The 15,324-nt window shown below is 46.3% G+C and overlaps 1 protein-coding gene across 1 annotated transcript in view; it reads right to left on the bottom strand.

Annotated features, from left to right (window-relative positions):
• LOC104532154 (uncharacterized protein C21orf58) overlaps positions 1-7,407 on the bottom strand; it is a 10,437-nt gene extending 3,030 nt beyond the window's left edge. The window contains exons 1-5 of the mRNA XM_010177281.1: positions 7,348-7,407; positions 5,705-5,762; positions 3,590-3,657; positions 2,252-2,395; positions 1,225-1,339 (exon numbers count right to left, since the gene is read on the bottom strand). Of these exons, the coding sequence (XP_010175583.1) occupies positions 1,225-1,339; positions 2,252-2,395; positions 3,590-3,657; positions 5,705-5,762; positions 7,348-7,407 (445 nt within the window). The remainder of the gene's footprint in view (positions 1-1,224; positions 1,340-2,251; positions 2,396-3,589; positions 3,658-5,704; positions 5,763-7,347) is intronic.
• Positions 7,408-15,324: the final 7,917 nt, after the last annotated feature.

The following is a 15,324-nucleotide window of genomic DNA, read 5'->3' as shown; positions in this document are numbered from 1 at the left end:
CTGATGGGCAGGCTAGAGAAGGGCTGAGTGCTGGAGCTCTCTTGCTTACTCCAGCACGGACCATCTCCTTACAGCACTCTCCAAGGCTTCAGCTCAAGATAGTTGCTTTCCACGGTTTCCTCAACTTTACATGATACTGCAGTGCCACCTGGAGAGTCCACTGCATGTGCATTAAATCTACTTACCATGATCTCTAGGTCCGAATCACAAAGGACCTGTGCAGTGGAATTAATTTGTTTGCAGGGGGCAAGAAGGAAGCTTGCTGCAATTTCATGACTGAGGATTTCTCTGTGGGATGAAGAAACCTTTGAATGAAGGTTGAGCCAGGGAAGTCATCCCAGGTTGTTGCTCATGTATTATTTCACAGTAGCATCCATCTGTGTTTAGAAACAAACTCTTTTTATTGGCATTGTACTATATTTGGAACAGCACTTTCAGCTGTTCTGTCTTGTTTCCAAACACGGGGCATAATCACAGCCCATATTGTTCTGAGAAGAATTGAACGGCAGGTTAAGAGGGAACAAAAGAATAAAAACAGATTTTAGAAGCCTTTTTTTTGTTAATTTTGGAATCATCTGTGCGCATGAGTTTGACCTTGTCAGTCTTACTCAGTGCCTTGGGTTGGGCTGTTTTGCTTTCCCGAGCTTCGCTGGCAGCTTAACTTGGCTCTGCTGAGTTTTTAGTCCCTTTTTCTTTAGTTTTCATAGAATCACTGAATGGTTTGGGTTGGAAAGGACCTTAAAGACCATCCAATTCCATCCCCTCTGCTGTGGACAGGGCTGACAACCACTACATCAGGCTGCCCAGGGCCCCATCCAACCTGGCCTTGAATGCCTCCAGGGATGGGGCATCCACAGCTTCTCTGGGCAACCTGGGCCAGTGTCTCACGACCCTCTGGGGGGAACATTTCCTCCCAATATCTCACCTAAATCTCCCCTCTCTCAGTTTAAAACCATTTCCCCTTGTCCTGTCACTCTCTGCCCATGGAAAAAGTCCCTCTCCCTCCTGTTTGTAAGTTTGAGCAATAAGAAGTTGTCTGAAAACCTCTCAGAAATGGTATCTAGTCCATTTCTGGAGTGCAGTTCCCACAGCTCCAGCAGCAACCCGGTTGTGTAACAGCACATCAGTAACTAGCTTGGATACCATTGTTCCAAGCTCCCTTCCACTTGCCATGGCACCTCGCTTGCCCTGTCCAAGCTGGAGTCTGAACAGAGTGTTCATTACCTTCTTTAACGCTACCGGAGCGGGGGGCTGCAAAAGGCTGGGCAGGGGGGATATGTGTGACCAGGGGGGGTGGCTGTGGTAACTGCTGGATGATGGTGGCAGGCTGAGGCGGCATCTGAAAAACAAAGGGAAACCATCAGAGATGAAAATCATCATAGAATAGTTTGGGTGGGAAAGAACCTTTCCAGGCCATGTAGTCCCATCCCCCTGCAGTGAGCAGGGACATCTTCAACCAGATCAGGTTGCTCAGAGCCTTGTCCAACTTGAGCTTGAATGTTTCCAGGGATGGAGCTTCTACCACCTCTCTGGGCAACATGGAATGGGGTTTCATCACCCTCAGTGTAAAAAATTTCTTCCCTTACATCCAGTCTGAATCTCCCCTCTTTTAGTTTAAAACCATCACCCCTTGTCCTGTCACTACAGGCCCTGCTAAAAAGTCTGTCCCCATCTTTCTTACTGGCTCCCTTTAAATACTGAAAGGCCACAATAAGATCTCCCCGGAGCCTTCTCTTCTCCAGGCTGAACAGCTCCAACTCTCTCAGCCTGTCCTCACAGCAGAGCTGCTCCAGCCCTCTGAGCATTTTTGTGGCCTCCAAGAAGTCTGTGTTGGTTCTGGCCAGTTCCCTCATTTTTGGAAGGGGAGAGCAGTGGGTATCATCTGCCTGGACTTCAATAAGGCTTTGGACATTGTGTCCTATGATATCCTCGTGGAGAAGCTGTTGAGGTTGTGGGCTGTATGAGCAGACAGCGATGTGCATTGGAAATTGGCTGAACAGCCAGGCCAGAGCATGGGCAATCCTCCCACTCCTCTTGCTGCCTCCATTCCTGTGGTTAAACCATTCACACTGTTGACTTTGCACCTTACTGGTGTGACGATTTCCCTTAGATTTTGTCCCATATTACAGCAAGAGGTGTACCTTCCCTTTCAGTGGGATGTTTCCATACAGCCCAGGAGTCCCTCCACCTGCAGTTGTTGTCTCAGGCTGGCGTGGTGGCAGCAGTGTTTCCTAGGAGAGGGGATCCTTACCGTCTGCTGGATAATCCTTGGTGGCTCCACTTGGGGAGCTGGAAAAGGTATCTGGTAGACTTGTGGTGGAGCAGCTCTGTGGTTATGAAAGTGTCCTCCAGCTGGTGCAGGGGGCTGTGAAAGCTCTTCCAGAAGGTGCTGCTCCTACAAAATCAAGGATGTTCTTAAAGAAAACCTGGTCATGGGAAGGCAGATGGTATTGTTACACTCTCTGGACTAAATCTGGCCTTTCTCACCAAAACACTGCTGCAGAAATGTCCAGCACTGCTGTGTCTGAGGGGCAAACCACAAGTGATGCTGCACAAAGGGAAGCACTCAACGGGGGACTGTGTAAGGAGGAAGGAAGTTTTTCTTCCCACATATCTCGAAGCCATAGAGTTTTCAGTGCAAGTAAAAAAGAATGTAAAAAAAAAGTGAAGGACAAACTGCCAAAAGTTTGGGAAAATATTTCATTAATGGTTGGGACCCTCCACAAGCTGGGAATAAATAACAGTTACTATTGTCCCTAATTTGGCAGCGTTAAAAATACCTTTTTTTTTGCATTTTCATAGAATCACAGAATCCCAGACTGGCCTGGGTTGGAAGGGACCTTAAAGCTCATCCAGTTCCAACCCCCCTGCCATCAGCAGGGACACCTTCCACTAGACCAGGTTGCTCAAAGCCTCATCCAACCTGGCCGAGAACACTTCCAGGGAGGAGCAGCCACAGCTTCTCTGGCCAACCTGGGACACTGGCTCACCACCCTCACACCAAACAATTTCTTCCTCACATCTCAGCTCCATCTCCCCTCTGCCACTTTCAAGCCATCACCCCTTGTTCTGTCACTCCCTGCCCTTGGCCAAAGTCCCTCCCCAGCCTTCCTGGAGCCCCTTCAGGTACTGGGAGGCCACTAGAAGGTCTCCCTGGAGCCTTCTCTTCTCCAGGCTGAACAGCCCCGACTCTCTCAGCCTGTCCTCACAGCAGAGCTGCTCCAGCCCTCACATCATCCTGGTGGTCTCCTCTGGACTCGTTCTAACTGGTTGATGTCTTTCTTGTGTTGGGGCACTACCTCAGGGAGTTTATGATACAGCAGTTCAGGACAAACAGAACCAACCCACCAACTAACTGAAGCAGGTGCAAGCTTTGCTATCTGTAGTGAGGGAAGATGTGCTGCTCTCCTGCCCCTCTCCCTGCTCAGCTGGCCCAGCCTCTGTACTCCCAGCCAGCAGAGGACTGAATACTGCCCAGCCAAAGAACTAGAGGATGGGAAAGAAGTGAATCCACGTTGGCAGTGGATGTGCAGATAACCTGGCTCCTTCTGTTGTTTCTGTCCACAGAAACAGGGTGGAGGGCTCTTACCCTAAGATCCTGCAGAAGATCTTTCCTTCGTCTTAGGGCACTTTGGAGCATATCCTCACATCTGTTCCCTGAAGGAGGAAAAGTCCATTATCTTCTCAAAGGGTCACAAAGATAAAGCTATTGTAGCACCTACATTATGAGATTAATTTTGGACAACGTGTTATAAGGTAGCTCGATTTCTTCCACAAAAGACTTCAGGCTCCTTTTCATGTCGTATCCAGAAATGGGTAATGACTTTGATGCCACATGGAGACTCAGCGCTCCAGCAGCTCCACAAAGGCAATGCACATTGTCTGAAAATAAACTGCTCTCTAAGGTCCTCTATTAACTTCCTGGCTTAGAAATTTGTTTCAGCCGGAAATTTCCTAGATATACTCTGCACACGCAGAGGATGATTGGGCAAAGTGTACAACAAGTTTGTGGTGGCATATTGCAACAAACTCAGTTCTGAATGTCAACTTTTCTGTTTCTTTTTTGCTCTGAATCAATTTTCTTTCCAGTTCTTCCCATATTTTGAACTCACGTGAAATGAAAATAGGAAAGAACTTCTTCAGATACATTAGAGGCGTGCCTGGCATCTGCTCTGAAAAGCATCTCTTCATATTTTGAAACTGCTGTAAAAGGGATTTTAAATTTTTAGCCACAGCATTGAAAGCTTCCACCTATTTTTGTGTCAGTTCAATGAACATAAGCCCAGAGAACAATCTAGAAATAGAAAGAAAATAGAAAAAGAAATCTGATCTTCTACTGGTAGCCTTTAATCCATAGATAATATAATTACAAACACTGCGTGTGCCATGCAAAGAAATGAAAGCACTGCACGTAGCAGGTGTGGCTTCCATGGGAATGTTGTTGAAGGGAACACACTACTTGTACATGAAAGGTCATAGCAGTCTTTGAAAGGGTTCAATAAAGACACAAATTATTTTAAATTCCCTTATTTATCAATTTTTAGTTGGTTCACTAGCTTGTATAGAGAGTTGTTTAAACTTAGGAAGTTTTATAAGCATTCTGGGATTCCTGACCTGTCTGCCCAAACCAAAGTCAGGATGTGATTACACATGCATGGTCTCCTGGTAAAATGGTTTCCCAGCTCTTATCAACCCAGTCCTCAAGAACAACTCTTTCAGTATAATGATTTCTTTCATAAGCTGAGTCATGGTTTTTTTTTTAACACCAGAAACCATGTTCTGGTCTGCACGAGGCTGCGTTGGTCAGGTTCAAAGGTGCAAAGCAGCGTTAGTGGTGGAGCCTTCCTCCTGCCTGGATCCCCCAGGGACACACGGTTGTCCTAACGGCTCCTTTTCAGGGTCACCAAAGCCAGGCACACAGCTGGACTGCAACAGGGGCTCACTCCTAGGTGTAGGAGCTAGGGCAGACAGGGACACCAGCAGTTTGCTCCAGCTGAACCACCATCCACAGCTGAAAGGCTGCAGAGGACATCTGGGCAGGAGGACATTCTTATGTCAGTGCTCAGCTGGCTGATCATTTCACAAAATCAGGGAATCACAGAATCGTAGTGGTTGGAAAAGACCTTGAAGATCATTGAGTCCAACCATAAACCCAACACTGCCAATCCCACCTCTAACCCATGTCCCTGAGCACCTCGTCTGCCCGTCTGTTAAATCCCACCAGGGAAGGTGACTCCACCACCTCCCTGGACAGCCTGTTCCAATGCTTGAGAAAGTCAAAGAAATTCAAAAGATAAAATGTAGATAGCTGCACAGTAGAGCAAGTCCATTCTCCTTGCATCAAGGTCTCTAAGATTCCCCGGCTTGGTTAGGACCAAGACGAGTGTACAGACTGATATGACTGCACAAGCTTCACTGGAACTTGCATTTTTGGTGCTTCAGATCCCCAGGGCTGCACACAGATTTAGATACACAAAGCTGAGCTGCCGCAGCACTGACTCCAGTTCAGAGGTCCCCTCCTGCCCTCCAGACAATGTTCCTATCACAGAAGCCAAGACAGAGCAAATGCTGACTACCCAAATGTCCAACCACACAGCTTTTAAGGAGGAGATGTGGTGTGACCTACTGAGGAACTCATGCCTGAGAACACCACTAAGCCCTTTCTGTATTATGTCCATAATTAGAACAAATGCTTCTCTTTTACTTGCAGCTGGGAGAGGTGACTCCATCTTCTCTAGGTTCTCCTGTTCATTTTCTAGTCTCTGTTGGTAGAACCACAACAAGAACTGGTTATGAGTCAGGCAGCAAAGCTCACAAGCTCACAAATTTCCAAGAGTACCTTACAGGCATAGGTTTGGGATGGAGGAAAGAAAGCAGAAGTGGAGACAAGAAATGCTTCTTAGCTGCTAAATCACTACAAGTGAGGGCTACAAGAAGCATTCACATAAGTATGAAATGTCTCAAATCTACTACAAATCTAGTTCCTGTAAAAGAACAGTCATGCTTCCAGCTGGCCAGGCTACCCCAGGCCTGGAAATTGATAGCATGGTCAATCAGGAGACTTATACGTCATTTATTTTGTAAGGCAGAGGGCTGGACCATATGAATAACTTGGTGCTGGACAGTTTGGGGTATTCAGTGCACTCATAGGTCTAAATGGCCCTGACCAGCCACATCCAGGGTTTCCAGCCACACCCAGGGTTTCCATCCACTGCTCATGTGCCCAGGAGTCCCTTTAATCTCAGCTCTAGATCTTCAGTTCTTACCTGAGCTACAGTGGATGAGTATTGCTCTGCAGTTCAACCACAGCCATGCCTGTGACTGGCCATGGATCCTATTAACCCTGATCCCAACCTGCAGATGCCTCCCAGGTTGTCCTTGGAACTGCCTCATCACCATGAGCTTGCCTGATAGATCTGGACTTCTGGTTGAACCTGGCCACTACCTCTGGCTCTGCCCTGCTTGCCTTGCCAGCCCCCTGCCCTGCTGCCTGCATTATGGAGCTCAGCTCCTGGATCCTTAGGGAGGCAGCTGGCTCTTGTTGCTCCCTGATGCTCAGAAATTAGAGACCTTTCACTCACAGGCTCTTTTCTTGGTTCTCCATGGCTCCACACTGCTGGAAGGTTTTCCCTCAAATGGCTGTGACATCTAAGACAAAGGACTCCACTGTGGAGACAAGTTAGATGCCACCTCCAGCATTCATATCACCAGGCAAATTGGTTTTCCTTCCAGACAACTCTTCAAGTGTCTTCTAGAGGACACTGAAGCAGAAGATCCACAGTAGTGGATGTCAGATGCGCTGAGGGTGGAGGAACAGGGTTGAGTGAAGGAACAGGGTTGAGTGGAGAACTCTGGGTGCATTCATGTGTGGAGCCACAACAAAGAGCTACTGGGGCTCTGTGCAGCACCTTATGTGCTTCCAGTCAGCCCATGTTTCACCAGGTAGCATATCTTATGTGAAAGAGAAAAAAAAAGAAAAAGGAAATAAAATTGTCTTAAAACAATCTGAGGTCCTCTTTACCCAAAATTTACTCCTAAACTTTGCCTGTCACAACTCAAACTGTTTTTGAGCTAACTGGTGACATCTCCCATAGGATCAAAGACACTTTAACTCTATTTTTAATTTGCTGTAGGTCCATGTAAACTTGTACAATGTTATTTAAGAAAGTGACTGTGACTGTAGCACCACAGCACGTTGGTCTGCTGCTGCTTGCACAGAGAAAAAGGTTCTCAGTTGGCTGCAGGTCCTCTCAGTAGAAATATAATTATTTAAACTACAATGTTGATCTTAAACATGTGAGATCAAAAATCAGAGCAAAGGTGACTACTGCAGAATTATTTCCTTACCTTCTCTAGGACTTTGAGTTTCAGTCGTGTCAGGTGATCCACCACTGAAGCATCTGTCATTGTAGTCTCCTGGAAGAGTAGGCAGGTAAAAACAGGACAAAGAGCTAAGCAAAGGCAGAGAAGTTTTCAGTGGTCATTTTTTCCCTTCCATGATCTTCATAGTAGAATAATTCCCTTAGAGAAAAAAAAAAAACCAAACAAACCAAGATTGTGAGCAATTGAGGGAAGAGAAAAGCTTCAGTTGCTCTCCTAGGTGAAAACAAGCGCAGATGTTCACCACAAGGTCATAGACACAGCTTTTTCTGGCATTTCACTGCAGTTTTGTGCTGCTGGTCATACAGAAGGGTAACTTGGAGTGAATATTTGTCTGTTGTAATGGTTGCCAGCCTTTTCCCGGCACTGGCACTGAGCCTGGCCCTCTGTGTTGTTAGTGTCTTCCAGGTAGCTCCGAGTTTTGTGCCTGTAACCTGGTTGCTAAGTTTGTAACGTCAATCCACAATATAAACAGTTTTATCTCCAAGAGGAGAAGCTTATGTGCCTTTTGTAAAACAAATGCCCAGCACATTAGTAGACAAAAAGAAAATAAATAAAAGCCAGCGGTTCTCTAACACAAGCCCAGTGCTGGGGTTCATATCATGATCTTGCTGATTGCAATATTTATCCCCATATGCTTTTGATGTGGCTCTTCATATGAGTTTTCATCACGAGGTAGTATCTAAAAATACCTGGTCAGGTGGAAGGTGTCCCTGCTGATGGCAGGGGGGTTGGAACTGGATGATCTTTAAGGTCCCTTCCAACCTAGACCATTCTATGATTCTATAACTTACCTGGAACTCATCCCCGATGAGTAAAAAAGGCTGTGATATAACATCCTTTCGCTTACCATCTCCCAACCAATCTTCAGGGTGTCTCCCCCTTCCAGCAAAGCCCTACCAACATGAAAAACAGGGCAACATTTACCAGTCACATCCATAAAACCAACACCAAGGCATGAGAAAGAAGTCAGGTAACAGATACTCATTCTCAGCATCATATTTTAAGTCCAGTTCTTGGAGAGCGAAGTTACAATCTCTTCCTTACTTGAAGGCCACAGGAAAGCCACTGCTGGCAGCTGATAGGCGCTTGTAGGTAGGTGTGTGGAGCAGCACGGATCACCTCCTCCACCTCTGACACACACAGTATGTGTGTGTGAACTGTCCTTAAAAATAGATGGGCTGGTAGTCTCTGGAGAGGATAGAGAAACTGAGATGTGGGGATCCCAAAAATAGCTGTGCCGTGTTGGAGCTGGGGCTCAGCTTGCTTTGGCAGGGCTCATCAGTGAATGCAGAAGAGAAAACCCTCTCATCTGCCAGCAGTTTTCCTGAGAAACAGCTCTGTGTATATTTTTATACTTTAAAACCCCAATAGATTTTTCTCCCGTTACCTCTAACACAGAATGTTGTGAGTTGGAAGAGACCCCCAAGGATGATGGAGTCCAACTCCTGTCCCTGCACAGGACAATCCCAACATTCACACCATGTCCCTCAGGGCCTTGGCCAAATGCTGCTGGAATCTTGTCAGGCTTGGTGCCATCAGCACCTCCCTGGGGAGCCTGTTCCAGTGCTCCACCACCTTCTGCGATCCCTTCAACATCTTTGATCTCTTCATCCTTTGAGCATCTGCAACAACCTTTGACGAGGATTTCCCTAGTTGTCTTAAACTGAAGCATTACCCCAGTTAGGCGAGTAACCTGCGTAAGGTTAATTTACTCAAGTGTTAGGCCAAAAAGGCATTACAATTTAGACTGTTTTAAATCTGGATTCCTGAAAATTTAATTGGAAATTTTCTCATTTGTTATGTGAAATAGATATGACTCTTCTCCATGCACTATTTCCATACCATTTGTGACTTCTATTCCTGTGTCATATTCCCATTCAGATGGTGCTTTTCTAAGTGAGAGTATCTATTTAATTAATCCTCAAACATCAGATTTTCCTTACTTATTGATGTCCTAACTTAGCTGGGAAGTTAAAATGCAGGAGCCCACACAGACTGCCCTTGTACCCACCTCTTGGCCTCCACTACTGGCCGCTCAGCATCAGCTGCACCTTTGCTCACACTGTAACTGTATGTCTCTGTAGAGTCTCATGTTTATCCTGCTGCTTCCCTCTGTACTTTTCTAGTTCATCAACCCTTTTGTGATGGGGTGACGGGGGTTGTGGGCAGCATTCAAGCAGTGATGTAGCAAAGCAAGCTGTGTTGGCATCTCCAGACAACCCCAACAGCGACGAGCTTACTGAGTCATCGTTGATGCTGTAGTAAGCTTTTTGACTTGCTGATGAATGTTGAGCTGATGTTTTACCATCAGCTGGTTTAATAAAGTGTCCTCTAGAAGTTAAATTTCCAGAGTCTTCATGGCAATAGGAATAGAGGGTTACAAGAAAGGCTGACAAAAAGAACCAAATACAAGTATTCCATTAAAAATACAGCAACAGTGTAAAGCAACAGAGTTTACTATTGTGATGGTTTTAGCACGGCCGGCAGCCATACACCAAACAGCCACTTGCTCACCCTCCCACAATGGGGTGGGGGAGAGAATCAGAAGGGTAAAAGTGAGAAAACTCATGGGTTGAGATAAAAAAACAATTTAATAATGAAAATAACATAATAATTAAAATAATACTGATGATAACAGTAATAATGGAATATGGGAGTGATGCCCAGTGCAGTTGCTCACCACACACTGACCCACGCCCAGCCTGTCCCTGCCAGCGATCCCAGAGCAGAGACAGTCCCTAAACCCGAACCACCATCCCAGAAGAGTGAGAGAACCCAAGTGATCTGAGAGAATCCCCAGCTTTCTGGTCAACCCTCAATAATGTCCTGCCCATGCCGTGATATGATGTGGAATATCTCATTAGCAGAGCCAAGTGCCAATTTGGGGTTTGCTAATTACTGCGCTTCCCCCCTCCCAGTCCTTTGCACCTGCAGACTGGCAAAACACAGGGAGGTTGAAAAGTCCTTCATCTTCTAGAGACAACTGAAAACATCAGTACATCATCAACAAGCTTTATCTTACAAATCCCACACTGAAACCAAACCACAGCTATTCCAGCTACTGAGAAGACAATTAACTCCATCCCAGCAAAACCAGGAGACAATAGAGGAAAGGAAGAGAGAGAAATATCTGTCAGATATCCCAGAGAAAATCCACCACTAGGTAAAAAATGTTTTCCAGCAAATCTGCTAAAGCATCTTTCTTCTTCCACACTTATGGATGCCCTGGTCACAATGGGATCCCTACTCTAGGGACATCTTCCAACCTCCTAATTAATGACTTGCCAGAAACCTGCCAGTCAGACACAAGAGGATCTTGCCAAAAGGGATCTCTAGTTACACTGACTCACAAATCAGGGATCACAGTGCCCATGGTGATGCAAAAGAGCAAAACGAGACAAACTGGATTGGTCCTCTGCAGAGGACTAACAGCAGTGTGATGTGCACCTCGTGGGAGATAATTATTCTGCTCTATTTAGCAGCACTGAAGTCAGAGTTTGAATACTGTGCCTAATTTTAGACAAGGTGGTTTAAGAGGGAAAGAAAGTCCAGGGAAAAAAAAAAAAAGGTGACAATGGTACATTTACAAAATGTAAGTTCTGAGGAAGACTTGGAAGAATTTGCTTTCTTTGGGCAGTGAGTGGATAGGTGAGGAGAGGACAGGTCAGCAATCTTTAAATAAATAAAAGGATACAGTTGTGGTGGTTTGACCCACATCAGGACCATGTGGTCCTGCACTCAGTCCCACCACCCCCACCCGGTGAGATGGGATGGGAGACACAACAAAGGGGACACAGGGTTAGGAATGGAGCACAGGGAGGGCTCAGTCACCAGGGATGGGCACGGGCAACACAGACTGCACTTGGGGAAGAAAAAGCCGTTTAATTCGATTCCCAGTCAATCAGAGTAGGACATTGAGACACAACAACCACATCTGACAGCACCTTCCCCCACCCCTCCCTGCTCCCCGGGCTCCCAGCACTGTGCTCCCCATTTCTGTCCCTTCTCCCCCAGGGCACAGGGCACAGGGAATGGGGGTTCAGTTGGTCTCTGCTGCTCTTCCCAGCATGAAAGTCCAGGAATAGGATGCTCCAAAGCAGCTTCCCATGGTTCTCTCCACCTTCTTCTTTTCAGGACAGTCCTTCCCCTCACCAATATGGATTCCCAGAGGCGTTTCTCTGGTGCTCACTGGCCCAGCCTGGGCTGGGGGGTCTCCACCTTGGAGCCAGGGGAGCTTTTCACTCTCACAAGTTGGTCCCTTCCCCCACTACCAAACAAAAAGGCCTCTCCCCCCCATCACCTCTCCCAACACAACCCAACAGTCAAGAACAGCGTGGGGTTTTTCTGTCTGAAGAGACTGGGAAAGAAGCATTTGACTTAGTGACGGAGAGGAAAACCTGCCAAAACCAAGAAAAAAATCTTAATTATACAGTAAGAGAAATGATGGAGCAGCTATCTAAGAAAAAACCTTCCCAGAAGCTGTTCAAAAACAGTCGAGAAAACCAAGTGTGCTGAACATTGTAGGACTGTTAGACACCTCCTCAGATACAAGAATGGATTAGATCAACATGGTGAAGTCCGAATCAGTACTACATTTCTACACTGTCTTTTATTGATTTTGATGCTTTATGCTCTTATTTTTAATGGCTATGATTTCTAAAACGCCATATAAAAAGAATCAATCAAACAAACTGACACACCTGGAAATATCCAGAGACGATAAACTTTCATGCTCTGATTCCACAGGGAAGAGTCTTTATCACTTGAGTAGAAGAGTCTTTTAATTTATTAAAAGAGAGTTAAAAGAATAAAAAAAGAAACACACACACACACAAAATTACCACTGGGGAAGTACACATAATTTCCTTGCCTCTGCCAATTGTAACGTTGCAAATAAACAGTTGAGAGCTCTTGTTAAGCTGCTTTTTGGTTACAAGGGTTGTCAAAATCTCCTATCTGCATTTGGAGCTAAACTTATGAATAAAATGTGTTCTACAATTAGAGTTATTTCACGCCACTGTCATATAACAATGTGCAACGTTGGTTTTCACTGTTATTTCTGAGAAGAGTTACTCCAGTTTGAATGAAATTATATTTAGGATTAAGTCTTGATACTTATGATTAAGTACACGTCCTGGTTTCACCAGGGTAGTGTTAATTCTCTTCTCAGTAGCTGGAAGAGCTGTGGTTTGGTTTCAGTGTGGGATTTGTTATGAGAAGAATGTTGATCAGGTACTGATGGTTTTAGTTGCTGCTGGAGCCCAAGGTCATCGTGTTTGGCTGGTTCACAGCTGCATTAGGACTGGGAGGGAGCAGCGTAGTAATTAGCAAACCCCAAATTGGAATTTGCATATGCTAATCAGATATTCTGGATCATATCATGTCATGGTCAGTACGTTAACCAGGGCTGCATGGAAGACGGGGGGATTCTCTCGGGGATCACTCGGGCTCTCACTCTTCCAGGGTTTGGGTTTGGGGACTGTCTCTGCTCTGGGATCACTGGCTGGGACAGGCTGGGCATCGGTCCCTGGGTGGTGAGCAACTGCACTGGGCATCACTCATTTGCATATTCTGTTATTGCTGTTGTTATTATATTTCATTTAGTAAATTGCTTTTATCCCAACCCACGAGTCTCCTTGCTTTTACCCTTCCAATTCTCTCCCCAGCTCCCTGGGTAAGGGGGGAAGAGTGACAGAGCGACTGGTTTGGCTGCAACCAAAAGGCTGGAACCACCACAGTACACTAAATAAATCCTGTAGCACACTTATCAATATCCTCTTCTTACACGACCATGGCAAACGAATACTGTCTGCAAACGCTGCTCATGTATTTGAAGATATGTTGCAGCAGCAGCCAGAGTTCTCTGTAAGGTTTCGTTACCAGCCCGATCTTAGTCAAAGTATTAATGACCTCTCCTGCTATTATGGCGAGGGCAGGTAGGGAGGGGTGATGGTTTTAAACTAAAAGAGAGATTTAGACTAGATATAAGGAAGACATTTTTTATTATGAGGGTGGTAAGACCCTGGCCCAGGTTGCCCAGAGAGGTGGTAGAAGCCCCATCCCTGGAAACATTCAAGCTCAGGTTGGACGAGGTTCTGAGCAACCTGATCTGGTTGAAGATGTTCTGAAGGGTTGGACTAGGTGGCCTTGAAAGGTCCCTTCCAACCCAAACCATTCTGTGATTCTATGAGTGGCCCCAGCAGAAACCGAGGAGGTGGCCCTGTCACCCTGCCTGGTTGGCTTCAGCTCTCCCACTGCAAAGTTGCCCTGACGGTGCAGAACCTGAGTCCAGCTGCTGGCAGGACAATCAGGGTGGTACCTAAACAGTGTCGCTGGTGCTGGCTGATTGCCAGCGAGCTGACATGCTGATGGGCACAGGTTCCTTGTCAAATATTTCCACTTGAGTCAATTTAATTAGCTTAGCACTAGAAATCCTGACATTTTAACAAACAGACAGATGTAAGAAAATAGAATGTATGAGATGGTTATTTTAAAAAAAAAAGAACTACCAATAAGACAAAATCTATTAAATTCAAACAAACCTGACTTATTTACTTTACATTTTCAGCTGGATCAAGAAGTAAAAGTAGTAATATATTTTAAACCTTTTTTTTTTTTAAAGTGACAAATCTGATCTAAGAGAATTGCCATTATAAATGCCATGATATATTGTCTTTTTTCTTTTAAGAAAGTTATTTGTTCCGAGCTCACCCGTTTCCTTTTGCTTCTCAGAGTACACAAGCTTTTGCACTAAGAAATTTCATCATTCAGACTTTATCTCTTAGCATTGACCGGGGACAAACTCAAAATCCTGGCTGTGGGGTCAGAGGACATGGCAGTCTGACCAAGAAAAGCAAATAAACAAAACCCCCTCCAAACAGCCAAGGGTTGTCAAAGCAGGAGGGGACCAGGATTAGCATCAGGACTCTGTCCTCGCTGTTGGATCCAACGTCCCTGCACGGTTTGCTCATTGAAACTTCTACTTTTCCTTAGAAAAGCCAAACTGGGTGTGAAGAAAAGCCAAGGCACACTGTCCTCCAGCCACCTCTGCAGTGGTTTGAAACACAACCTCTACAATGGCTCTGGACACAGACAGGATTTCTGATGTGTAGAGAAAGCCTCCAACTCTGCCTTGCTCCTCAGCTCCTTGCTCCTCAGCTTTCTCTTTGGAGCGTTGAGCACGCAGCGCTCCAGTCTTTTTTGTGTCTACACTGAAATATTTTCAGACATAATGTAGGAGACCAGGAGAATGATACAAAGTGGTTTATTCTGAGAACACAAACATGTCCATGTTTCTTCCCACACACTTTTTGGATGGTGGTTGACATGGGGATGGGAAACCCAGATAACATAGACGCAGCGTCCACAGGAGCAGCTTGATCCAGATCATGACTTGGATGATGCAATGTCTGAATTTGGGGCAAAAGCCTGTACAGAGAAGAGCCCAAGAGGGGTATGATTCTCACTTAGGGTCGAGAGGTCCCATCTTCAGCTCCCAGATGAGCCCCGCTTTTGCCCACCCACCCCCTTTGGCCACAGCCCCTGTGGGGACAGGCCATGGACAGAGTGACATGGCCAGCGTGCAGCTCTGCCCAGCTCTGCAGGGCACAGTGGGGACAAGGTGGGGACACCACAGCTGGGGCCCCTGCTCTGCCCCAGAGCCACCCCCTGTCCTGGACCACTGGCAGCCTGGGGCACTCAAGGGACACCCAGTGCCTGCAGACCCCCAAACTGGGCAGCAGCTCCATGGGCCTGGGGTAGGGGCAGCGACGGGGATTTTCTGGGAGTGATGGCAAAGCCAGGCCAGAGAGGGACGCTGGCTTTGGGAGATGCCCAGGGGGATAAAGGGTGGCAGGTGATGGTGCCAAGCACTGCAGAGCAGAGCAGATGCTGCCAGCAGCTCCGGCCCTGGGGTCTGTTTTGGGGTCAGGGCTTGGGGGC

The sequence above is a fragment of the Antrostomus carolinensis genome, unplaced genomic scaffold, assembly GCF_000700745.2.
Source record: "Antrostomus carolinensis isolate BGI_N321 unplaced genomic scaffold, ASM70074v2 scaffold8971, whole genome shotgun sequence".
Taxonomy (NCBI): domain Eukaryota; kingdom Metazoa; phylum Chordata; class Aves; order Caprimulgiformes; family Caprimulgidae; genus Antrostomus; species Antrostomus carolinensis.
This window is presented reverse-complemented; position numbering and strand designations above follow the sequence as displayed.